This window comes from Jaculus jaculus, chromosome 2 (assembly GCF_020740685.1).
Source record: "Jaculus jaculus isolate mJacJac1 chromosome 2, mJacJac1.mat.Y.cur, whole genome shotgun sequence".
NCBI classification, from domain to species: Eukaryota; Metazoa; Chordata; class Mammalia; order Rodentia; family Dipodidae; genus Jaculus; species Jaculus jaculus.
The window spans coordinates 205,480,328-205,507,393 of record NC_059103.1 but is presented as its reverse complement, the minus strand read 5'-3'; the positions used below and the strand labels follow the sequence as shown (position 1 = coordinate 205,507,393).

At 49.2% G+C, this 27,066-nt stretch overlaps 1 protein-coding gene across 1 annotated transcript in view; it reads left to right on the top strand.

The window, feature by feature from the left end:
- Positions 1 to 27,066, top strand: part of Tg (thyroglobulin) — a 226,295-nt gene that overhangs the window by 109,786 nt on the left and 89,443 nt on the right. Inside the window, exons 36-41 of the mRNA XM_004656332.2 lie at positions 10,464 to 10,598; positions 11,928 to 12,092; positions 13,596 to 13,818; positions 15,767 to 15,860; positions 18,798 to 18,957; positions 25,658 to 25,860. Of these exons, the coding sequence (XP_004656389.2) occupies positions 10,464 to 10,598; positions 11,928 to 12,092; positions 13,596 to 13,818; positions 15,767 to 15,860; positions 18,798 to 18,957; positions 25,658 to 25,860 (980 nt within the window). The remainder of the gene's footprint in view (positions 1 to 10,463; positions 10,599 to 11,927; positions 12,093 to 13,595; positions 13,819 to 15,766; positions 15,861 to 18,797; positions 18,958 to 25,657; positions 25,861 to 27,066) is intronic.

Below are 27,066 nucleotides of genomic sequence, written 5' to 3'. Positions count from 1 at the left end.
TAGAGGTTCTTATCTCTGAGAGGCCAGAGCACCCCCCAGAACAAGAGACTGTAGGGTGTGTGCCGTTTAATCCATGTGCACTTCCCTCGGGAGCGTGGTCCGGGCAGCCTGTGTCACTGTGGCTTAGAGCCCCGAGAAGAGCCTGTGGCTGAAGGTGCAAACGTAGCGAGGATAGGAGTGACATCCCCGTGAAAAGAGCTCAGCGATGGTGACAACAGCTGAATGTAGGAAGTGGCCATGGCTGCAGGAGCACTTCCGGACCGTGTGGTGCAGTGAGGGGAGTCGGCTCAGTCTGGGATGCTTCCTCATGCATGCCTGGCTGGGCTAGTGGTTAGTGGAACTCACTCCACCGCTGTTGCAAATTGTTTTCCTTAAGATGGAGACGGAGTTACAGGATCCTAAAAGCTGTCAGCGCTGGCAGGGAGCCTGAATATCATCTATCATCGGAGAAGCCATGAGACAATGTGGGGCAGCACTCCACTGAAAGCTGCAGGCCCTGGGCCAGCCTTTCAGAGTCATGGGGATGGTGGGGAAGACCAGATGGAGGTGGAGGACTGTGTTGAATAGTGAATAAAGTATGTATTTCATAGCCAATCATAGGAGCTGATGCTCCAAAACTGTCAAGTGATAACTCCAAAGTCCTACCTGCCTTTTACCAGGGGAGGAAACTGAAGCACAAAGAGAATGTGATGCTCTTAAATCTCAGCCAACTAGAGGAAGATCTGTGGAATTATGTGCCCTTAAGGTTCCTGGCTTCTTGTGACATGCTGAGTGCTCTCTGAGCTTCAGCCCCCACTCTTGCCTCTGTGTCCCTCTTATGGACTTGGGTACTGTGGCTCATTGGGGCCCAATGCTCCCTGAGCAGCTCACAGTGGAGCTACCATTAAAACTCAGTCCAGGGCTGGAGGGATGGCTTAGTGGTTAAGGTGTTTGCCTGCAAAGCCAAAGGACCCAGGTTTGATTACCCAGGACCCAAGTTAACCAGATGAATGAGGTAGCACGTGCATTTGGAGTTTGTTCACAGCAGCTGGAGGCCCTGACATGCCCATTCTCTCTCTCCTTCTTTCTCTTTGTCAAATAAATAATTGTTTGTTTGTTTTTTGAGGTAGGGTCTTACTCTGCCCCTACATTCACTATGTAGTCTCAGAGTGGCCCTGAACTCACAGTGGTCCTTCTACCTCTGCCTCCTGAGTGCTGGGATTAAAGGCGTGCGCCACCACGCCCGGCTAATAAAATATTTATTTTTATTTTTAAATATTTATTTATTTAATTTTTATTAATATTTTCCATGGTTATAAAAAAGTATCCCATGGTAATATCCTCCCTCTCCCCCCCACACTTTCCCCTTTGAAATTCCATTCTCCATCATATTACCTCCCCATCTCAATGAAAATATATTTTAAAAACTCAGTCTGAATCTAGGACCAAGTCTCCTCACTAAAGCTGTGACTTCTCCCAGGACCCTCGCCTGAGAGGAACTTCAGTCCATAGCTGATTTCCTAAGAGTACTGTTGGCAGAGAGTGGGGGCTAGGGTGCAAGGGGGAAGCTGGGCTCGGATTCTGCCCTCTCAGTGGGGCCTTGGTGGCCCTGAGGCTTGCGGACCCCTCAGCCTCAGCCCACCCAAGTGCAGTGTCACATGCCACTGGGTGAATGGTATCTTACAGCCCTATGGGTTAGGCTTTGTGTGTCTGTGTGTTCTTTTGTGTGCAGGTGCATTATGGGGGGGCTCATGTACAAGTGTGTGTGCATTTGTGGAGGCCAGAGTACATCCTTGGGTGTCATTCCTTGGGTCCTATCCACCTTTTTGAGACAGGGTTTTTCATTGGTCTGGATCACACCAATTAGCCTAAACTGACTGTCCAGTGATCACCAGGGAGCCTCCCAATTCCACCTTCCTATCGCTAGGAATGGGGCACATCCTACCACGCCATCATCTTCATTTGGGCCGCGGGGATTGGACTTCCGTCCACTGGGTGTTATCTCTGCAGCTCCTACAATGCTAACCTTCAAACTTGTTAACTATTTCTAAATTGTTTCAATCTTTGCAGAGTTTCCATGTAGCCCGGGAAACTCTCACATGAGGCGCACTATAGCTACTTAGAAATAAGAACAGCTGTCCAGGGACTGGTCCTGTGCCACAGGGCCAGCAAGGCAGAGCTGGCTGGCACACGGTGCTTCCTTCTGCGGTTGACAGTGCCCAGAGGGTCGGCTGGTCAGCAGCTGCGGTGCTCAGCATGTGGCTGAAACCACTCCCAAGCCAGTGTGTGCAGCCAAGGTCTGCACTGGCCGTGGCTGGAAGTGCTGCAGTGGGCAGGGCGGGGCACAGTGCACAGCTGGGCACCTCACCCTGGCCTCTGCTCCTCTAAGATTATGTAGGGAGAGAAGCAGCTGGCATCCTAAGGCTGGGGTACGGAGGGTCTACAGGAGATGGGCAGTGTAGGGAAACTGGCCCCAGCCTGCAGAGGACACAGGGCTGTGCCTTCCACAGGGACACAGAAAGCACAGGGGAGGCTGCATCTGCCACATGGTTAGTACAGTCTCTTCCCTTCTGTCTGTCACTTACTCATTAACATGCTTTCGGGGAGCATCCGCTGTGTGTTTCCTTAACGTGAGAGTCAATCACCTCCATGCCCAGTCAGAGACGTCAATGCAGTAGATGTGCGAAGTGCTTAGCATTTCCTAACAGCCATTGACAATGACAACCACAGCGACTGCTGAAGCTCGGGACACGGAGGCAAGGGAGAGGCCTGACTAGCCAGGGCCAGCTGTGTGAGCATGGGTCTGCCCACTGCACGGTGATGCTCTTTATGGGCATGCCAAGGAGGCCTCCATGGCACAGGAATTAGTATACACCTCACCCTGGTTACACATAAGCACCTGAGTCTCAGGTTTTTGTAGTCACCCTGCTGTCCCGAATTACATACTTCTTTTTTTTTAAGTTTTTTTTTTTTTTTAATTTGCAAGCTGAGATAGATAGAAGAGAGACAAAGAGAGAATGGGCACACCAGGTCTCTAACCATTGCAAACAAACTCCAAATGCATATGCCACTGTGCATCTGGCTTTATGTGAATATTGGAGAATCAAATCCGGATTTTAGGCATTGCAGGCAAGTGCCTTAACAGCTGAGCCATCTCTCGAGCCCCCAAATTACACACTTCTGACCCCAAGAGAGGAGTTCATATGCTCCCAGGAGACCCAATTTCTCACAATAGCTCTTGGTAGCCTGTGTGTTGTGATGAACTCAACAGTTTCGCATGAGGGCCCACAGGGACTACAGGCCCCAGTTGTAAGGTTTTTTTATTTTCTTTTACTTATAAATTTCCCGAGGTCTGCCTTTGAAGTTGGCAGTGTGAAAGATGATTACTTAGCAACCCACACGCTCAAAACTTCCACAGATGTTGGGCCTTGGCAGATGTCTTTGGAAACTTCTCTGTGCGGTGGGCATGCCACTAACTTTCGGGAGCATTTATGATAGACCGAGGCTGCTGTGGCTGAGCAGGGACCGAAAGGGACAGTTTGAGTGAAACCCCCCAGTTTGTCCGTCATAAGCTGTGACCTGGCTGTGTTACGTCCTGTCCCTTGAGAGATGCTCATGCTGAGAGCACATGAGTCAGACATGAGTCAGCATGGTTGTTAATTCTTGCAGTGTTTCATGGGGTGGGAGAGATGGCTTAGTGGTTAAGGTGCTTGACTGTAAGTGTTTTATGAGCTGGAACGCACACATAAAAGTGACACATGACATCAACATTTTCTTAGATTTCTATGTGACTAATTAATAATAGTCAACATGATCTTATAGTGTGCAAATAATCTTTGTAGATATGGGAAGAAGAATTAGAACCCCATTTCTCTTTTCTTAATTCAATAACTTTGTCAGTTAATTCACTGAATATATAGTTATATGTTGGGGCTATCCATGAAAAATAGTGATGACATCATTCCTGTTTAGCACTCAGTGAACACTTAACAAGTGCTAGTTTCAATTATGTCATTAACACTCCTACCACTAATATTTTTCACAGATTATGACAATGGGTCTTAGAGAACTGACGGAAATATGAAATGAAGATAAAGCAATTAACTTTGTATTAAAGGCACAGTAGGTACTTTTGGGCTCTTGGAGAAAACAGAATGGAGGTGGGCATGTCTAGCATTGTCAGGGTAAGGTGGAAGCATTCATATGGCCAGGGGAACCCCCACAATGTCCAGAACGGCCCTCTGGAGAAACATTGGGCCAGCAGGCTGTTCTGGTCCCATTTTCCTCACTTCCAGTGACTACAAGCAACAAAGTGATTTTCTCTGATTCTTTTTGTTCTGTTAACAAAGGATCATCTGTTTTTTTCAAAATAGACCTTCATGAGATTAAGTGGGAAAATATCCCAGCACCTCTATGACAGGGTTCTCCGTTGAGAAACAGTGAGCTAGCAGTGTCTGAGTGGTGGCTGCTCTGGCCATGCAATAGGCTGGGACAGCTCAGCACTGAGACCTTCCCTCCCATGAGCACACTGGGCCCATGGAAGCTCTGCAGGCAGCCTCACTCCATTCTGTTCCACTCTGTTTTTATTCATTTAGTTTTAATTAGTTTTGTACTCAGTGAATACAATCAACTTGGTACCATTGTTAGCCTCCTGCCTAACCACCCCCCTTCTCAGGGACCCTCCTTGTTGTGGAATATGGGTTATGCATTGTGGGGTTAGCCATCAGTTATGGACAGTGTCTCTGTGTATCATGACCCAACTTGTGGCTCTGACATTCTTTCCGTCCCCTCTTCTGCAAATTTCCCTGAGCCATGTTGGGTTCATTTTAAGTCTGCTTCAGTGATGAGGTCTTGGGAGCCTCTGAGTCTCTGGATCTCTGATTTGGTAGGAGCTGATTGTTCTCTGTGTGGATCTCCTTCACCCTTGTGCTGGTACCAGGTTCACCAAGAAAACAGAACTCTTGCTTGTTTCTCCAATTATTCTTAGTTTCAGCTGGGGCCCTTTAGAGGTGTGATGGGCTGGTTCTTTCCATAGGAACTGCGTCTGTCTGAAAAAGAGAAGCAAATTTTCCTACCGAGATTAAAGTTAGTACCAGATAAATGAAATAGCCCATGTTTTTTTTTTTTTTTTGTTAAGTACACACAAACTGCTATTTTACCCAGCAAATCATATGACCTTCTAATATTAACAAAAAAGCCCATGATTTCTTGAACACTGAACAAAAATGTCAGGCATGGTCACTAGTTTGATTGGAGTCAAAACTGCTGAAAGGCACTTGTCTCCAGTTCTCACGGGGTAAAGGTGGGGCCAGGATACACCTCTGATTCTCTGGTTAGCCAAGGACAGACCTCAATCTGCAGAATTGACATGGCACTGTGGTACTGTGACATTTTTTCCCCTGTTTTGGAACCTTTAAAAAAGACTTCTAAAAAAATTTATTTGAGTAAGAAACAGATAGAGAGAGACAGAGAAAGAGAGAGAATGAATGCTCCAGGGCCTCTAGCCACTGCAAATGAACTCCATATGTGTGCACCACCTAGAGCAGCTGGCTTATGTGGGTCCTGGGGAGTCGAGTCTGGGTCCTTCGGCTTTGCAGGCAGGCACCTTAACCACTAAACCATGCCTCCATCCCTGTTTTGGAAATTGTTAGCACCCAAAGAATAATGCTCCAGGTTTTGCAATCTTTCCTTGAACTTGATGTCTGAGGAAGGAAGAAGCTTAGTTCAGATGGCTCTGGAGGTTCATCAATGAGAAACCTCAATGTATTCCAGTCTAGCTTTTTATAACAGTCTACATCAAAAAGGAAATACCATCTGCAATGATTAAATCAAGCTACTTAGCATATTCATTACCTCATATCCTTGTAGCATTTTATGAAGATAATGTTTGAAATTTATTCGGTTAATCCAGGCATAATGGCCCATACCTGTAACACCAGCACCTAGAAACCTGAGGTGAGAGAGTCATAAGTTTGAGGTTAGCCTGTGCCATACAGTGAGACTCTGGCTCCAAATAAAAATATTAAAAAAAATTAAAAACAAGTGTACTCAGCATATAGTGACATCTTATTTACTGTGTCACTACATTGCATAGCAGCTTTCTAGAAATTCATTCCTCCATATGGCACACACATCAATCCCATAAATACGCACAATTAATTATACTGCCACCCAGGCCTACCCTTTAACAGGGGGAGGGGCTCAGGGCAATGGAATCCCCAGGGAACCAGCCCCACTGACCACAGAATTGCCTGGTACATAGAAGATAGCAAGCAGTGAGCACCGGGATTCAATCTGGGCTTCTCACTCGTCACAGAGGTCACAGTACAAGAATGGCATAGTGGGGCCAAGACTGGCCTCAGGGATGCCCACCTTGGGCATGTAGTGGCAACGGGGAAAACTGATTAGGTTGCAACAGGAAGAACAATCTCCTAAAAGACAAAGGCCAAATCAATAGGGGGAGGTGATTAGAAAGAACCAGGACTCTAACTTTTTGATGAGTCATTTTTCCTAGGCTAGGCATTTGCTGTGAGGTAAGTTCCTGTGTTGGCCAGTTACCCATCTGTGTGACAGAAGCCATGCGGAGTTAAGGCTTATTTGGGCTCACTGGTTCAGAGGTTCAATCCATGGTCACAGCCCCACCCCTTTGGGCCTGTGGCCAGGCATCCCCACACAAAGAACTTTCCTTTATGCCAACAATAACTATTTTGACCACATAACACAGGAGAGAAACCCATTTTGTTTGTAATGATGTCAAATATTAAACATCAAACAAAATCAAGTTAAAAAGCAAATGAATGTTTTATTTTGAGACCATTGCACAGGAACAGTGTTGAAACTTGACAGAAAGTTTTCAGATATAATCCAAAATGGAAAGAGTCCAAGAAACATTTTAGGAGGCAAAGTAATGTGGAAAGACTTTTACAATCTGATGATAAAATATGTAATAAAAGGAATTCGGTTTAAGTGGGCTGAGAGTGGAGCCAGCACTCATTGACTGATGACTGGAAAGGAAGAGGTTGTTATCAAAGCAAATTCAGTTACGCCATCAATATTTAGTGTTATGGACATTTAAAAGCCATGGGACACTGTGTTTTGCAGTACACAACTCTGATACTGTAATATTTAAATTAGGACTAACAACAAATGAAAGACAAATAACCATGAATTAGAGGCCAACAATGGTTGGTCAGAAGGCCTCCCATTGTTGAGCCTGGAGAAGAGGTCCCCTGGGTCTGTGCCCGTGGTACCAAGGTTCCACCCTAGCTAGCAGCACCATCTGATTGGCTGAGCTCATGCTGCCTATGCCACTGGGCTCAATAAATGAGGTACTATTGATTACCTACTTCTTGTCTGTAAGACCAGGATCACGATAGCACACCATGCCCCTCCATTGTGACTTGACATGAACTGAATATCCAAGACAATGGTGTGTCTGGTTCTTGGCCAATCTCACCAGGAACTCTAGACCCACAACCTTCTAGCTTTGGTTTGTGTTGGCATTTATAGAAACCGTGTTTTCAGAATGACCATAAGTTACGTGGAGTCCCTCAGGTGTGGACATTTGCAAACTGGGACAAGGGCAGATGTCACCATGCATGGTACATGCATGCCTCTTGCTTAGAGATGAAATGTACTGTCTAATTACAGAATCGGCAACCTAAATGAGGAGTGTGGTCAAGGCTTCTATTTTAGGGCCATAATTGGCCACTTTGGTCCTGAAACCCATAGTCGCTCTTTCCTGAAATTGCAGTGTTCACACTGTCTGTGGCCATTCAGCTCAGGGAGACCACACTGCAAAATGCTACTTGCGCTGACTATGAGAACAGCACCACGTGGAGGAATCTTAAGAAGATGAGAGGCCAGAGCCCCTGCATCCAGCTGGGTCCAAGTGTCCCCAGGACAGGGTGTGGCCTTCCTCTTGCTCTCGCTAAGCCCCATGGGAAATCTCGCTACACTAGTTGGTATCATCTCTGTATGAATCTTTTCCTTCTGGAAGAAAGAAGAATCTTAATCTTTCCTCCCCCTTCTCCTTCTTTTTATCAAAAACAAAGCAGTAGCAGCATGTTTAAGGAGTTTCTGTCTACGACCGCCTATGTTGAAACCATGTCTGCCAGTGAGGTGGGGTAAGGGGCCTTGGGAGGTGATTGAATCAGGGAAGTAGTCATCGGTGCCCTTCCGGAACAGACAGGAGCTCGCTCACTTGCACTCTGCCTTGCCATGTGAGGATATGACAAGAAAGTGATTGTCCGTGAACCAGGAAGCAAGGGAACAAGAGTCCAGACAAACTGGCACCTAGATCCCAAACTCCCAGTATGCAGAACTATGAGAACCCCCCGTTAGTGCATAAGGTGCCCAGTGGATGGAATTCAGCTAGAGAAGGCTGGCGCCAACAAGGGGCCTGGAGGAAGGCTATTTAATGGCTTTATTTACCATCCTAGTCTTAGTGATACCCCACCCACAAGTGCTGGTGTTAAAGACAGGCTGGGGATAGAAACAACAGGCTCCCCTGCAGCTCGGAGCACCATGCTGTCAAAGGCAAAGACCCTCTTCTACTTGGGGACCATGTCCTGGAGAGGAATTCAGAGGGACTCAGAGACTTCATTCATGTCTTCTTTCCATGTGCGGGTGTGTATGTGCAACGTGGTATGCATTGTGGCATGTACACGTATGTGTGCAGCTGCACTTGCTCCGTGTGCAAGCATTTAGAAGCCAGAGTGGAGGGTTGAATATTCTCTTCTCTCACCGTTTTCTGTTGTCTCCTTGAGACAGCTTTTCACTGAAGCTGGCACTGCCATTTTCTGTCAGACTTGATGACCAGTGAGCGGCAGAGATTTTGCTGTCTGTGCCCCACCCCTCACTCTGCGGCTGGGGTTACAGGGATGCATGGTCACACTCAGGTTTACATGGGTGCTAGAGGTGGAAATGGGGCCCTCTTGGGCCCTCATACTTGCAAAGCAGGTGCTCCTACCTGCTGAGCCATCACCCCGACCCTCAGAGGCCTCATTGTGCTCTGTCTTGGTCACGTTCTGGTTCCTTAGTCTTGAGAAATTCCTCCAGCATATTTGTGAAGAACACAAGATGCTGCCTCCACCCCACATTTAAAATCAAATCTGATGAAGGGACCATACCCTGTAAACTTAGAGACTGATACCTCCTGACTGTTAGAGTGTTCTGCTAGCCCAAGATCAATGCTTACAAAATATTTATGAAAATGATACTGTGTTTTAGAAAAAAAAAAAAGTGAGATGCAAGGTTCATTTGAAGGGTCTCCATCAACCTGCCCTGCCCTCCCGATCCTTTATGGGTTTTTCTAGAACCTGCAGCCCTGGATACATATGACAGCCTCTACTAGGGGCAGCCTTCTGGCCTTGTTACACTTATTTGTGGACACTGAACAGTCCTTCCTCAGAGAGGCACAGTTGGCTTACTGCCAAGGCCTACCTCAGGGACTCAGCCCTACTATGACAGTGGCAGTAAAAGAGACCGACTGCAGCAGGCCTCTTCTTTCTGCCCAAGCAGGTTTTGGCTATAACCATTTCATCCTTGTGCCTTGCACCATATGCTGTGTGCAGGGCTTGGAAGCAGCAAAGAGCAACCATGGGAGAAGGACATAGGTTCCCTAACTATGAAGAACCAGTGACTTACAACAACAACAAAAAGGAATGGTGCAGTTTCAATAAGCCATGCCAGGGTCTGTGTGCCTTGTTCTTTTCATGAAGATATCTTGGCTGGACTTCTAGGAAAGAGGCTGTGAGACGGAGACCTGCGTGAGGTGGATTTTGAACACAGTGCTGCTGAGATCACTGTGACAACCAGGAAGGACTGGGCAGAGGATGTCCTGGCAGTGAGTCAGACAATGGCCTTGCAGCTGCTCCATGCTGGCCTGGCTCATGTTGAGGTCAGGGACTAGGCCGGAGTCTGTCCAGATGGATTACTTCTGGATGCAAGCTGTCTCCGAGGAAGGAACTGGAGATCTTGAGTTTATCTCTCAGGGACTCAGTTGGGACTCAGTCCACCAACCATGAACTTTCCAGCAATGGGGGAATGGAAGTGTCACTTCTGCAGAGGACTGGGCAGCTTGCCATCATGGTCCTACACTGAGGAATAGGCTTAAGAGGACAAATGGTGGAGTGTCTGTGGAGCCCCGTGCCCAATGCCATGTGACATACCTGGTGCTGTGTTCCCATGGCCATGGCCTCTACTACTCTGGCCCCCACATTGTACCACTTTTCCATCAGCCTTGCCTTTGCTTACTTGTCCCGGTTTTAACATTTGGATCCCTAGACTTGAGCAGAGCCTGGGTCTTACAGAAAAGCGTGATAGGCAGCTGTAGGATGGAGGGACAGAGAAGGCCAGGTTCATGCGATGAAGACCTTGCAGAAGGCCACTGAGGTGGCCTTTGGGGACATCAGGGGGCCCTCTACTGTCTTCCTTTCTCACCATCAATAATCACACGGGCCCATGCCCTCATTCTCTTCTAGTCTCTCTGGACTCGTGGCAGACGCTGGCCCGCTCCTCAGCAGCTGTGGATCCTTCCATCAGGAGCTTTGATGTTGCCCACGTCAGCTCGGCAGCCACCAGCAGCTTCTCTGTAGCCCGGGACTTCTGTTTGTCAGGTAAGGAAGTTTTCCTGAGAAGGCAGGGCAAGGCCTCAGTCCAGTGCTGCTCCAGACTGGAGACCCCTGATGTCTTGGGGTGTGCTCAGTAGGTGAGAGCTGGCAGAGAGGTCAGACAAGAAGGCCATCACTCCTGTAGTCAGCCTATAGTCACTCAGTGTCTATGAAGGGATCTGCCAGCCAGCCAGCAAGGGCCTTGAACTAGATGGAGCTTTGGACTAGGAAGTGAGCACAGTGTGAGGAGGACAAGATGCAGGCAGCAGGCGGGTAACCATGAGGAGGAGGGAGCATAGGTGCTCCCGGGACTAAGCTAAGACCTAATGCACTTTGAACAGCTTTTTGGTCAGCAGTTCTTGGTGAGATTTAAACAATCACTAGGTGATCACTTGGGCAGAGGATTCCACAAATACCTTCAGCTTCTAGCAATGCTTGAGGTCCATTGTCATTTGCATCCCTCCCTCAAGATTCTGAGCCCCTCCGGTTCCACACATGCCCCTCGTCTCCTCTTCTGCACAGCTGCATGATAACAGGCCAAAGCCATGTTTCCCATGCAGACTAGACTGCTGCGGAGAGACGTGCAGTCTGCGTGCTACTCAGCCCTGGGCCGCGCTGCTCAGACCTGGGCTGTGATTAAGGCCACACACAGCTCACCCCACCATGGAAGGGGCCCCATGTTCAGAGATGTCCTGGTGTTGCACGTCACCAAGTATTACACACTGATAAGTACTGCTGCATTGGCATGGGGAGGAGCATAGGCCCAGATGGAGCCTGGCAAGGGTACCACAGAGGAGGGGCAGAGGAGGCAGAGCTGAAGAGGAAGGTGGGAGCTGGGGATGAAACCTTGCTGAGTACTAAGCCCAGGGGAAGCCATGGGAGTATTTTTAAGCAAGGAGGTGACAACAGCATGTCTGTGAGCCGAGTAAAATATCTCTGACTGTTGTGAGGGCAATATGCGGATGGGACGGTTGGGTTCCTCCCTAGCACGTTACCGTCAGTGACGGTGCAGTGCGAAGAATTTGTAGCTGGAGCTCAGATGAATGAGTGACTCCATAGCGGACAGTCAGAAGGACAGACTGAGGGGTGCTTGTGTGCATTCACGGAGGCATGATGGGATGGAAGGACAGAGGGGCGGGTGGGTGATTTTGAGGATGGGTGACTGAATGTGGGAATGAGGATGCATGGATGGTTCAAGGATGGGTGCGTGGATGAGCGGAGGCCTGACTGGGTGGAAGGATAGCTGTGTGGATGATGGAACGCACGGACAGCCATACACGCCGCGTGACTGAGGTCCTCTGAGGCCCGCACTTCCTTCCCTCCCCTCCCCTGCAGAATGCTCCCGTCGCCAGGCGTGCCTTGTGACGACCCTTCAGACCCGGCCGGGGGTTGTGCGGTGTGTGCTCTACCCAGACACCCAGAGCTGCACACACAGCCTGCAGGGCCCCACCTGCCAGCTCCTGCTCCGTGAAGAGGCTGCCCACATCTACCGCAAGCCTGGTGAGGGTCAGCCTGGGCGTCGGCAGCCACCAGTGTGGTCTGGCGAGGGCAAGGGCTTTTGCAATTCTTTTAAAAAATATTTATATTTTATTTACTTAAGAGAAAGAGGCAGAGAGAGAGAGAGAGAGAGAGAGAGAGAGAGAGAGAGAGAGAGAGAGAAAAGATGGGCATGCTAGGGCTTCCAGCCGCTGCCGTCTCTAGACACATGCTGCATCTTGTGCATCTGGCTTACATGGGTGCTGGAAAATCAAACCTGTGTCTGTAGACTTCACAGGCAAGCACCTTAACCACTACGCCATTTCTTCAGTCCAGCTTTTGCAACTCTGAAGGGAGTCTTTGGCCAGAGTTCCCCGGGGTTGGGCAGCAATTCCCCAGGGTGAAGATGATGAGGAAGATAGGAGAATCTTATTTCTGTATGACTTTTATTCATTGAATCTCCAAATCATGGAAGCCACTTGAGCCTTTGAATTGTATGACACAGTCATTAAATAGGTCACTTGTATTAATGTGGTGAGGTTTAGAAATTCTTGGCCACACCTTATCTCTTTTCGTTCTCACTAATCCTGTGGCAGGATTGGCGCTCCCTCTCCACATTGGAGATCAGGGGTTGTAATACAAAGAAGTAGAGTTAGTTCTCTGATTTCACACAGCTAGTGGCTGCAAAGTTATTAAAAAAAAAAAAAAAAAAACCCTGACTTTTACAACACTTGGATTTCAGCCTTTCAGCTAAAGGTGGGCTACAGTCCCTGGGGAGGAGACAGGGTTAGGGGCTGTGAGTGGATGACCCAGGCCTCAAAGCTGTCTCTCCTGAAGCCAGTATATTTGGAGAAGACTGACTTGGTTAAAAATCTGACCTGAGCTGGGTGTGGTGGCATGTGCCTTTAATTCCAGCACTCGGGAGGCAGAGGTAGGAGGATTTGCTGTGAGTTGGAGGCCACACTGAGACTACGTAGTGAATTCCAGGTCAGCCTGGGCTAGAGCGAGACCCTACCTCAAAAAACAAAAATCAAAAAACAAAAAAAATCTGACCTGAAAGGATGGAGGCAATGACACGTGTTTTCATGTATACTGTGAGCAATCTGTACATCTTGACCCGAGAATAACTGCCATGTTTGAGGACTGGGTCTACTCAGATCTCCTGGACCATGGGATATTGCCTAGAATCTCTTTCCAAGGCCACAGGAGGGGTTGGGTGTGGGCCTGCAGTGGTTCCCACCTTTCAGGCTCTGGTAAGAATGCAGGAGCAGGGGCATGAATAGGAGTCGGCACTATACTTGGCCATGTTTGGTGCACTGGGAAGACCAGCAGTCTGTGCTGCTGTTATTTGTGGTTGGTGTTGTTGGCATTGAAAGCTCCCGTTGGCTAAGTCCAAGCTCAGAGTGTGAATGGGCTGCTGGCATTTTCAAGGCCAGAAAGCAGTGCTGCTTGTCTCTTGTTGAAAGGCCTCAGAGTGTTTGCCTGGCACTCTCACCACCGTCTTCTCTGCCCTTCCCTTCCCACCAGGCATCCCTTTGCTCCGCTTCGAGGCAGCATCTGGGCCTTTTGTGTCCATTGCCACCCACGGTCAGCTGCTGGGCAGGTCCCAGGCCATCCAGGTGGGCACTTCATGGAAGCAGGTGCACCAGTTCCTTGGAGTCCCATATGCTGCTCCACCCCTGGCAGAGAGCCGCTTCCGGGCACCAGAGCCCTTGAACTGGACAGGATCTTGGGATGCCACTAAGGCAAGGTACAGATTGAATGGTATCATTTGGTTAATGCCCAGAGAAGCCCTTTCCTTATCTAATCCATCTAGTCAGGGTCAGGCCCTCTGGTTGAGCCGTGTGTGGGAAGGGATGTGATTGTGTAACACTAGGCGGGCCCAGATGCACTCCTATAGTACATCAGAACTGCTCTGCTCACCCTCAGCCCATCTGGTGATGGGGGCCTGTGTGCTCTGCCCATGAAGTGACTCAGGGACCCAGGCCAAGGGATGGTCCAGACATTTCATCATTCCATGAAGCCACTTACGGCAATTTCTCAGTGGTCAGACATGTCCCCCAGAAACATCTGGCTTTTTAAAGTGATTTCTTTCTTCATTTCTTCATTCTCCTCCTCTTTCTTTTCCTCTCCACTAGGAGACAGAATCTTGCTGTGTAGTTCCAGGCTGGCTATCTGGTCTATTAAAAGCAAATGAATTATACATAAGTAGTCTGTGACTGAGAGCCGAACCACTCTCAGGGGTGGTGGCTCACCGATTTAAACCCAGCACTCAGGGGCCTGAGGTAGGATTCCTGTGAGCGCAAAGCCAGGCTGCCTCTTGAACTGGAGACCTTCCTGCCTCAGCCTCCCGAGTGTCGGGATGACCCATGCATTGCCATGCCTGGCTGGGCTTCTGTGTTCAGTGAGGGGGTCTGTGGCATGACAGGACAGGAGAAGGACACCAGCCAAAGGAAACAGTTTAAGTGGGTCCCCACTTCACCTGGGACAAAGATAAGGGGTTAACTCTTTCCTCACTGGTCTTTAAGGTTTTTGAACGTATCTACCACTCATATTCTTTCATTTTTCCTCATCACACTTTTTAAAAATGTATTTATTCATTTATTTATTTGAGAGAGAGAGAGAGTGAAGAAGGTAGGGAGAGAGAGAGAGAGAGAGGGAATGGGTGTATCAGGGCCTTTAGCCACTGCAAACAAATCCAGATGCATGTACTACTTTGTGCATGTGGCTTTACATGGTACTGGGGAACTAAAGTCTGGTCTTTCGGCTTTGCACCTTAACCACTGAGCACTCACTCTGGCTCCTCATCACACTTTTCATGTTAGACACTGACCTTTGCAGAATTATTCCGTGACAGTTCAGGACAGTCAGGGCCCCAATGCATGTGCTACTGCATCCCTCTCCCATTCCCAGTCACCTCCTCAGATCCCCAGGCTCTGTCCTTGGCACTGGCATCTTCCATGTCCTTGGGCCTCTGGCTTGCTGTCAGGCCTTTGCCTAGGCCTAGGGGCAGGGAGAGGATGCGTGAGGAAGCTCCGAAAGTCTGTGGGGAACGATGACAAGGGCAGCCCTGGCATGGTGGTGAAGGTGGGCAGGGCGGTGTGGAGCTGCATGTTAAATACCATGGGGAAACCAAGAAGCAAGAGGTCTGACTAGAGCCCCAGCCACATTCAGACACATCCAGGGGACAGAGGAGGTTTCCTGTCACCTTCATCTAGAATGGACAGTGGCTGCAGCTTCTGGTCCCATGGCAGGCAAGGCTTACACGCTGAGTCCAGTGGCCTTAGGTTGTCTTTAGCGGGGTTCCACCCAACTGAGGCCTTGGCTCTTAGGCCAGGAAACACACACACTCACCTGACTCTCGGCCCTGGTGTGGAAGGCAAGCTAGACTCCTCTTTCCAGGGAAGTGTGGGCACAGTTTTGCTAGCCAGTGCCAACATCCTGCTGGATTCCACTGCTCCCCTTCGGAGCCTACACCTCAGGTCAGGATGCCTCCTCTGGGCTGCATGTTGCCTCACAGACCTGTGGTCTGAGAGGGTCACAGGCACTCTGCTACTGCTCCCTACCCATGTCTGTCACATCCTGAAGCTGCCCCACTGACCCAGAGCTAGCGGGGTGCTAGGCCTCTGGTTCTAGCCATGGTGGGGAGAGGACATGTGGCTCCTTTTGTCTGGAAATCCCACAACCTGTCTCTGCAGGGCCAGCTGTTGGCAGCCGGGCACCCGCACACCCACACCTCCCGGAGTCAGCGAAGACTGCTTGTATGTCAACGTGTTTGTCCCCGAGAGCATGGTGAGTTCCCAGGCACTTGCTGTGCTGGTCTGGACAACTCTCCCATTTGCATCTGGGCTCTACAGTGCCGCTCCCAGAACCTCTGGGTTTTCCTTTATGAGGCTGAAAGTGAGCAGGGCCTCAGAGCTTTACAGGAAGGCTCTCGTGTGAGGCAGGAGGATAGCGAGGTATCTGGCTGCGACTTCGAACCCTTTTCTTCTGTACCTGCTAAAGAAGCCGTGACTGTGTTGGGGTCGGGTGGCTGGGCTTCCAGGTTTAGAGGGCAGGTCAGAGCACAGGAGGAGAAAAGGAGGAAGGCAGTTTAAGAAGGATGAGTCTGGTGACAGCCACCAGGAAGAGCAGTGTACTTTGTGTCAGCCACAACCAGCTGACCTGATAAGCTTTGCAAGGATGCTCCACAGACCCCAAAACTCTCACCAGCTGCATTAAAGATGTATAAAACCCTGCCACCTGGGACGGAGTGTTACCAGAGGAGGTGATAGGGTTCCCAGAGGCCTTAACTAGGAGGTACATAGATGGATGCACAGTTAAAAGACAGCTTTTCCATCTAGAGTCTGACAGAAGCTAAGGTACACAAGGACCCTGGCCACTGGATGGGGTTCATTTCTTGACACTCTTTTTGTGGTGGTTGCTGTTGCTTTTCCAGGTAGGGTTTTGCTGTAGCCCAGGCTGACTTGGAATTCACTGTGTAGTCTCAAGGTGGCCTTGAACTCACTGCGATCCTCCTACCTCTGCCTCCTGAGTGCTAGGATTAAAGGCGTGCACCACCACACCTGGGTTTCTTTCTTGACATCAAATCCAGTGCTCCCTCTCCTCAGGGAAGTCAGGCCATTTTGTCACTTTTCTCAGGCTGTTCTGTGGATCTGTTCTGGCCTTTGGGAAGGGCCGTTGACCTTAGCTGGGTGGACAGTGCCTGGACTCCCAAGTGATAGGTCCTACCAACAATGGCCCTACCTAGTCGCTACGTCTGACTGCCATAGTCACAGAAACTAAGAGTGGAGTCCCCTTACAATCATCAATGGTGGCTAACAGCCAAATAGCCCATGGCCTGCTGGCCTGCCATCTAATACAAACAACCAGGGAGCTTTAAGAGGACCCAGGGCCTGCCCCATCCCACCTGTCCCACAGCCAGTGAAAGCCAGAGTCTCATCTGGCTTCTGTGGTATTTAATGGAACACCTCGAAGTGTGATGGAGGAGAGACCAGGGCAGGGATTCTAGGCCAGCCCCTTCACTGCACAGCTGTCTCAGCAAGTCGCATCTCTCCCTGAGCCTATTTCCCACCTGTAGTGTGTGGTACACACAGTCCTTAGTGAGTCCGTGCTGAGGGTTCAGGAGTGTGGGAGGCATTCCAAGTGTGCACCTAGCATGGTGGCTCACCCATGGGGGCCTTGTCAGCTGGCCCCTGTGGGAAGCCTCTATCTGAACCCATCACACATAGAAGGAAGAACCAGGGCCCCAGTTAAGGCAGGTCACACAGAGCAACATGTACACCGTACACCGTGGCAGCTCGCCACCTCTGAGCCACCATGGAGGAGCTCTTCCCACCTCTGTTGCTCCCTCATCTATCGATGGGCCGATCATAATGCCAACCTTGTGCAGCCAGGGTAGGACCACAAGAGTGACACAGGTGGATAGCTGCCCCCGTGCCCATCTTTGGTGCAGGAAGAGAACATCAGCCATGTATGGGCTGAGTCACTGCATAGCCAGTTGATGGGCAACATGAAGGAGCCAGAAGCCCTCTAGAGTAGAACATGGGTGTATTAGTCAGGGTTCTCTAGAGGAACAGAACTGCTGGAATGAGTTATTTTAAAAAGGGAATTTATTGGATTAGCCTACAGTAGTCCAGTAGCAGCTGTAGGCCCAAGAATCACCGAACCTGGTGGCTGCTCAATCCAAGTGGCCAGATGCCTCAGCAGTCCTGACCTGGCATTGCAGATGGTGCTGGAAAGCCTGGAGGCTTCCTGAGGAGCCACTGGGTTTCGGTCCACGTGGGTCTTCAGTTGATGCTGGTCTTTAGTCCGCACTGTTCTTCAATCCATGCTGGAAGGTAGCGAGCAGCTCCGGCAGCCAAGTGGAAGGAAAGAAGGAAGGAAGGAACTCTTTTTACCCAGAGCTTCCTTATATCGAATCCCCCTCTGAGCAGGACCACCCACTCTGGGGGAAGGGCTCATTCTGGGGGAAGGACATCCTCCTTTAGTTGATCCTTCCTAGAAGCAACCTCTGAGACCCACTGGAAAGGGATTTCTGTGAATTACTAAACAAATCAAGTTGACAACACCTTAACTATCACAATGGGTCAGACCTGGGTGCTAGGAGGTTGAGCAATGTGATAAGTGGGCCTCTGGTCCACAGGGAGCTGTCATTCTTGCCCCTGCTCACACACACTGTGAGCATTGTATCCTCACCCCATCAGTCTCTGTTTCCTCCCCTGTGATGGGGTGGAGTCGCTTGCTAAGGTTACTGTTCAGAATTCCAGAATCAGGGCAGTCTGAGCCATGCAAACTTGTTTTCACATGGTTCTGGGAGCCAGAGCCCAGGGCTGGTTTCCACCAGAGACTGTCTCCTTGGCTTGCACTTGGCCCCTTTTCCCAGAGACTTTTCATGGTCTTTTATGTATGTGTCTGTGTCTAAATTTCTTCTTTTTTAAGGACATTGGTCATATGCTATTAGAGCCCATGTTATATAGTCACATTCAGGCCTCCAAATAAGATCTCTTTCTGAGCCATCTGGGGTTCACTGAGGCTTTAATGCATGAATTTGGTGGATAAAATTCAGCCCATTGTATGGGACTAGGTGTGACTCTAAGGTAGAGTTGATGGGGAACTAATGTGTGAGCTCTCCCTCTGGGTGCTTGTGTGGCAAGATACCACTCCACAAAAGATCTTGCAGTGAACACAGTGTAACCTCCAACTTCCCCATCTCTCCAATTCCTGTAGGCTCCCAATGCATCAGTCCTGGTGTTCTTCCACAACACCATGGAGATGGAAGACGGTGGAGCACAGTTGACCATTGACGGCTCCTTTCTGGCTGCGGTTGGCAACCTCATTGTGGTCACTGCCAACTACCGAGTGGGGGTCTTTGGCTTCCTGAGTTCTGGTGAGTTGCTGTGTGGGGTTGGGTTAACTAGTTTTCCATTACCATAATGAGATGCTTGTGACAATTTGCTTGTAAAGAAGAAACATTCACTTTGGCTCACAGTTTTGGAGGTTTTAGTTTCTGATTGATTGTCCCTGGGGCAGCCTAGCATGGCACCTGTGGGTGGCCAAGCAGAGCTCCTCATCTCATGGCCAGGTAGAGAGAAGAGGAAGAGGAGGGTCTCAGGGGGCAACAGTCCCCTTCAAGAGAATGTCACCAGGGACCTAAAGACCACCCACAAGGCCTTGCCTCTCAATGTTCTGCTATCAGCACTACTCTGACCAAGCTAGGCACATGGGCCTTTGGTGAATTTCTAGATGCAAACTGGAGAAGTGGGGCTGTTCACCCCTGAGGTGAGGCCTTCTCCTTCCACACATTCATCCCCTTCTTCTCCAAGGTTCAGAGCCTTTCTGCCCCTGCCCTTTCTGAAGCCCAGGGAAGTTCTCACATTTGCTTGCCCCTCCAGAGATATTGGCATCCCACTCTTCCGAGGGGAAGATTGTTGCCACTTACTGTGGATCAAGGCCATTTCAGTGTATCGTATGTTTTATCTTGTGATGTGATTCCATATGGTGTGTGTGTGTGTGTTTAGAAGAGAATATTGAGGCCCAAAGGTTAGGGGATTTTTCAAGCTACTCTGCTTAGGAAAGAGCAGAGCTATAACTCACTGTCTGCCCCAACCTTGGCTAGCTCTAAGAAGGAATGGATCATAGCTATTCTGCCACCCAGAAGTCACTGGATTGGCACAAGGGCAGTATCAATAGAGTGACACCTACCTCCTTTATGACTGGTCTCACTGTGACTGTTTACTCCACTGGACACACCACTTTCCACCAATTACTCAGGCAAAACATCCACCCATCTCTATCTTCAGACACACCTGTGGTAGGGGGTAGTATCAGGTTGTGGCAGGAGAGGAGAGAGGTGGCCTTAGGATCTGAAGGGCCACATCTCCTCTGCCTCTCATTGTCTGTTCAACCTTGAACCAAACCCTTCCAGTTTTTGTTTCTGTAAAATGAGAGCAGGTAAATCTCAGGAAGTAAAACATTACTACATAAGCATAGAGTCTGTAATCCCAGCATCCATATAAAAGCTGGACATAGCTGGTGGCATGAGTCTATATTTCCAGCACTAGATGGGCAGTGGCAGAGCTTGCTGGGTGGCTAGTCTAGCCGAATCATGAGCTCCGGATTCAGTGAGAGACCCTGTCTCAAGAAAAAGTAAAGTGGAGAAAGAAACCCAGGGTCAATCATTGGCCTCCACATGCATATGGAGATACAACATAGGAACACACACACATTGCACATACATAAATATGCCAATAAAATACAATAGGAAACCATTTTATGAGCTCCCCAAATTGCTGGATGGCTCCAGAGAGGCAAGGCATGGAAGACATTTTAGAAATCCTCAAGGACAGGATAGACCTTAAATTCTGATGTATGAGGGTTTTATTGGAAACCTACAATGTGCTAAGGATGATGGGTGGACAGGTAAAAAAAGGTGGGTGGATCAGAGAGATGGGTGGAACTGGAATGTATGTGAGTGGGTGGGATGGACATTCAACGTGAGAAGACCCTTGGATTTGTTACCATCTAGAGGTCTTGGACTCATTATCTCTGCCAATTAAGGAATTAAGGGGCAAGAAAGTGTGTAAAAAGAATAAAGTTTAGGTGCTTACCCGCAAAGCCAAGGGACCCAGGTTTGATTCCCCAGTACCCTCGTAAATTCAAGTGGACCAGGTGGCACATGCATCTGGAGTTTTTTGTTTGCAGTGGCTGGAGGCCCTGGTATACCCATTTTCTCTCCCTCTCTATCTTCCTTTCTCTAATAAATAAAATATTAGGGCTGGAGAAATGGCTTAGCAGTTAAGAATAAAGTTAATTTCAGAGTAAGAGGGGAAGAAAACAGACTCCTCTGTGAAGAGAGGACTTCCAGAGTTAGAAAAACCCACAGCTTTGGTGGGCACTGAATTTTTGTTCAATGGGAAGCCCGTCCAAGTGTGAGGAAAGGCGGGCTTGAGTGAAGGGGAGAGGCACTGATTGGTTCAGTGTATCCAGCAAGGCGCAGGTCCCAGGAAGCTTGCCAAGCCAGCCTGCCGAGGAAGACCACCAGCTGGGAATTTTGCTCAGGCTAGAATAATGGTGGACTCACTGTCCCCTTTACCATCTTGGGTTCCCAAGGCGTTCTTGTCCTTATTCTGCCTAGCCAAGGAAACTGACTCCTGTAGTATTTCTGGTCGAAGGGACCACATTGTGTAAGACCACCAGAGCCACAGAGAAGAAGGAGGGGAAAATAGCAAACAAGGCGCTTGATAGTTAAGACAAAGTGAAGGAATCTTTATCTTTGCAGTGGGAGAAAAGGAGAATGAGAATGAAAAAACTAAGATTTCCCTGGGTTCAGGGGTCAGCCAGAAGAGTCAGGCGGGTATAATTAATTATTCACTGTGTGCATTTGTTTTCTGTTTTAAAGAGAACAAGTCTCTGCTGGGCTTCCTGCACCTCTTTTCCTGGAAACATGGGTGACATGCATGCTCCACTGGCTGGAGCTTATCACAGGAGCCTGACAGCCGACTTTGGCTTAGGGTTTCTCTAGGCAGAACAGAGCGAGTTTTCATGTGTCCCTCTGTCCCAAGGGGACAGGGATTATGATTCTAGGGAATGAGATCTTGTTAAGAGCTCCTGGGCTTCTGGAGTGGTAAACTCATTTTGTCCACTGGCATGGGTAGCCTGAAAGTGACAGAAGATTCTAGAATATTCAGCTCTCTCACTCCTGACTTGTATCAACACTGATCATCTTTCCCAAAGGAAAACCTGTCAGCAAGGGGGGAGTTAGGCTTCAAGCTCACGTGAATTACCACATGCAGGTCCCAGGTAGCACTGTGGCCATTCTGAGGGGAAACGGTGATGCTTAGAGAGGAAGACAAGTTTGTTCACCATCTCCCTCAGCCAGAGGTTGACTGGGCCTACACTCTGCTGCTCAGACAGCAGCAGGAAACAGGAGGAGTCAGAGCACCTTACATCATAGCTTGTCCTCGGAGGCCTCGAATGGCCTCTGAGTCCTTGCTCTTCAAGGTCCTTCTTTTGTTTGGTTGTTTCCTTTGCTTTTCTTTTTTTTTTAAATTAATTAATTTATTTATTTGAGAGTGACAGACATAGAGAGAAAGACAGGTAGAGGGAGAGAGAGAGAATGGGCGCGCCAGGGCTTCCAGCCTCTGCAAACGAACTCCAGACGCGTGTGCCCCCTTGTGCATCTGGCTAACGTGGGACCTAGGGAACCGAGCCTCGAACCAGGGTCCTTAGGCTTCACAGGCAAGCGCTTAACCGCTAAGCCATCTCTCCAGCCCGTTTCCTTTGCTTTTTACCCATTACCTCCTCAATCCAGAGCTTTCAGGTCTCTTATGTGATACTTCCCTCCACGCCAGACTAGAGAGGAAGGAGCTGGAGGTGCACCAGACAGGGCTATTCCTGAAACATGACCTCTTCCTTCTCTTCTGACAAAGCACATAACCAGGGACCCTGGGTCCTGGATGCAGGGATGAAGAGGAGAGGGTCGACAATGGGCCCTGGGCCCTCAGGAGAGTGTGGGAGCAGAGGGAGTGTACTACTTTGACCTCATAGCCACGTAGAAGGACAGACTACCACCAGGACCATACATTGTCAAGACTTCATTGTCCCTAGGTACAAGAATACAGTGGAGAGAGTCTGGTCTCACCTCTTACCAGAAAAGCCACTGGGGAGCCAGCCCATAGGCACCCCGTCAGAGCAGCTATTTCTTCCAGAGAGAAGGAAGCAGCCTTGGTCAGGGCACATAGGTGATGACGTTGGGGACTAAACCTGTTTCATTTTATTTGAGGGAAAGCCAAACCTTCTGTGACTCCTTCTGCTGGGCACTGTTTTCTTATTGTTCTAAGCCCTGGCTAATTGCATCGTTGTGAGGCCAACTGAAGCAGGTGCTGCGCCTCCCCCATGTTACATGTTGCATGGGATAACATGTAACATGGGGGACTCAGAGCCCACAAATGGCATGTAGCCCTGCCAGGGCTTCATCTTCGGGCAGGATGGCACCTTGTACCAAGTCCCACCACCTCTCATTTGAGTCCCTGGACAACAGTGAGCGTCGCTCAGGGGCTCTGTCGTTGTGGAAGAGATTGAAAGCGCAGACAAGAGTCTTGCAGGCAGAGAGGAGTAAGTGGATATTTCCTGGATACTCCTGACCAGGCTGGTGGTTGCCTTGTAAACCCGAGGACCTGAGCTCGATCCCCAGAACCCACATAGAGAAGCCAGGCATGTTGGCATGTACTTGTAGTCCCAGGGCTGGGGAGGAGGAGGCCAGTGGACACCTTGGGCTTGCTTGCCAGCCAGTCTGTCCTACCTGGTGAACTTCAGGCCAAAGAGAGATCCCATCTCAAGAAAAGAAGAATGGTCTACAGCTGTCTTCTGCCTCCACATGCTCATGTGCTTGCATTCACCTGCAAACATGGACATGTACATACACATTGTAGACACAGATGAGTACATATACAAAGCATTCTCCCACTCACATTAGACTTCCCATCTGTGTCCTGTCCCTGGTCTGTGAGTGTGAGCGCATGCATGTTAGTGTGTGTGTGTGTGTGTGTGTGCGCGTGTGTGCATGGGAGTGTGTGTATAGGGGGTGTGACTGAGCTAGATGGCTCTAGAGGAGGGCTCTGAGGATCAGGAGAACTGGCCTCAGCCCCACGGGGCCTATGTGGAACACCATGGAGCAGCTGAGTCCTGGCCGAGTAGACAGAACAGGTCCCAGAGGATGGGAAGGGTCAGGAGCACCCACATCGGGCATGGTGGCAATGAGGGCACATGAGGGTTTTGTGATCGTTGGCATATCTGTAAATTAGAACCTGCACCTTTTAATATTCACCATAGATTTTTTTTCAAAAACTCTGTTAATTTACAAATGTTAGGACAAAGAATTCTGATTGTGAATTAGGATGTGTGTTCTAACTCCTTCTCACATTCACTTCTTGAATCTAAAAATGTCACACCGACGAGTTTCCATTTCCTCACCAGTGGAGGCTAGAACTAGGACACACCCCTCGTCCAGCACAGGGGCCGGATCTCTCCCTCCTGTGTGTATCGGGTAGTGTGCGCTTTGGGAACTAAGCCCCATGACTGCATCTCCTCTCTGGCCTCAGCAGTGTCTGGCACTAGCCAAAGCCTAGCTCTCCCCTTGTTGACAAAGACCTTATCCCTGGTACTACCTCGTGGGGTACGCAGACCTACATGGACAGTAGTCCTCATCCTGTGGCAGATTTTGGTCCCTGTCTCACTTACTTGGCACCATAGTCTCCTGCGCTGCCTGAGACTTGGAGGAAACAAACATATTGTTTTTGAAAAATGGAACTCAGGAGCAATCCAAAAAGAGCCTGCAGCAACAACAGCATTGGGTCAATGGCTTCACCAGACCCAGAACATGAAAAGCATGTGAGGAACTTCTCAAAGGCTCCTCAACTAGAAGAGGAATTTGTGTAGCTGGTCTCCTCTGGGCTGGTATTCTGTTCAATCTTGCAAATACAGGGCTTGGCAGTCACAAGATTTTCCTGTCCTTTTCTGTTTGGGATTATGGGGTCTTGCCGACAGTTTCTTGGTCCACACTGGTTTTTCTTGATCATAACTCCATCTGTGGAACTTTGTGGAGAACTGGGAGGGGCCAGAGCATGGCAGCTGTGTCTTAACCCACACGAAGGAGGTGACGGGAGCCATTCTTTCTGTGTCTCCTTCCACACACACACAGGGGGAAATGGGAGCCATTTTTTTCTGGTGAGATCCCTAAGGGCAGAGTTAGAAAAGACAAGTATGATCCTCAAATGATGGCAGTGAGGCCTGTGTTGTAAGGTTTGATACAGGAGGACACATCTGTGGGACAGACAGCCAAGGTGGAGCCAGTGTGTACAACAAACCATCAAACAACAGTAGTGACCAAAAGCTAAGGAGAAAGGCATGTTTTTTACAGAAAAATCAGGAGAGGGAGGGAATTACCATGGTTTATTGTTTATAATTATGGAACTTCTCAATAAATAAAAATTTAAAACAAGGAATGTGCCACCACACTCGGGGGGGGGGGAGGGACAAAACAAAAAAGGCATATTTTAGCTATTCTTTTTTTAATGTGCCTTAATCATTTCATTAAAAGTACAGTGCAATGTGTTTACCAAATAGTGAGTTCTATGAAGCAGGAATGAGCTATGGATTTATGTGACTATGTTTATGGGAAGGACTGGGATGCATAGCTTGGCCTGGCCAGGCCACTGTTTAAGAAAACTACCTGTACTCAGTCCAAGCTCACCTCCTTCCCTCCAGATGGCAGAACCCAGGGCGGTACTGAACACGCATTGTTGCCACTCTGAACATTCGTCTCAGGCATTGTCCTGTCTAGCTAGGGACTCCAAGTGGAGGAGGTGTTATCCTGGCTAGCCAAGGGCAGAGCTAGAGGGCAAGCCAGGTTGTATCCTGATACAAAGTCATTTTCTTCCAGTTGTCTCTCCCTACATTGGCCCCATAGTGATGACATTGCGGGACAGGATCCAAGGCTCCTGACAGAGCCTTGTGCCTGACAGTACTATGACTGTTAAATCCAAAGCAACAGAAGACTAGAGATAAACAAGATTTTCTCTTTTCTGCAGGGTCCAGAGAGGCGACTGGTAACTGGGGGCTGCTGGACCAGGTGGCAGCTCTGACCTGGGTGCAGACCTATATCGGAGCATTTGGTGGGGACCCTCGGCGTGTGACCCTGGCAGCAGATCGTGGTGGGGCCGATGTGGCCAGCATCCACCTTTTCACAACCAAGGCAGGCAGTCCCCGGCTCTTCAGGAGAGCTCTTCTCATGGTGAGTGGCATGCCCTGTCCCTTGCCTCTGAGTCCAGCTGGCTTCTGTTGCTGGATCTTCTCTTATCCTCTGTACTGTGGTGGATCCTGCCATCGCTGTCACCTCAGGTAAGCTAGATGTCTCTACTGACTGCCTTGTACTGATATTCAGCAGAACATTCTAGATAGCCAAGTATTCCCTGAGCCCCTCATTAGGGTTCAGTGTCCTCATCAGTGACTGGAGGCCAAGAACTGGACTCCCTACTCAGGACTCCATCCAGATGGCTGAAATGCCGACCAGATGTTGATGATGGTGCTAGTGATGGTGATGATGATAATGGTGGTGGTGATAATAATGATGATAATGGTGGTGGTGATAATAATGATGGCAATGATAATGGTGGTGATGATAATGGTGGCCATGCTGTCATGGACACAGTGATGATGATATTGATAGCAACTATGAAGGAAGACATGACCTGGCTGGCCACATTAGAAGCTGTCCTGTCACTGACTTTTCTAGCTCTGCTGAGCATCCAGTGTGAACAGGGCTAGTTCTGACTGCTGGAATGCCATGAAAAATAAGACATGTCCCAGTTCACAAGAGGCCGGAGGGTGCTGAGGCAGGAGGACACACACTCTAGAGGCTCTTGGGACAGATCAAAGAAGTCCTCTGTGAAGAAGGACATTTCTGCAGAGAGCACATCTGAGCTAAAGGCTGAAGACCATGCAGGCAATGATTAAAGGCAGAGCCCTGGTGACAGCGTGAGGAATAGAGTTCTGCTGGGTAGGGTGTGACAGGAGAGGCTTCCTGACCGCCCATAGCAGCTGGGCTTTATTCTGTGTGCCTGGCAGCAACGCAGAGGGATTGCTCATTCCATTTCCTCGTTCGTTTCATCTTACCATTTTAACTGCTTTCAGAGTCTAAGTAGTGGTATTAAACACATTCCCAATGTGGTGTGAGCATCCTCATTGCCTGTGGCCAGGCTGTTCTCATTCTCCCAAACAGAAAGTCTGCCTGTACCCGTTCAACATGAGCCCCGGGCTGCCAGCGCTGCAGCCCCGGAAGCTTTCCTCTGCTCTAGCTCTATGTTTGTGTCCACACCAGGACTTGACAGTAGTGGAATCAGTCAGTGTTCATCTTTCATGTCTGACTTATTTCATGTAGCATTCTATCTCCATGGTTCACGGACAGTATAGCTCACAACAGACACAATCCTTGGGCTCT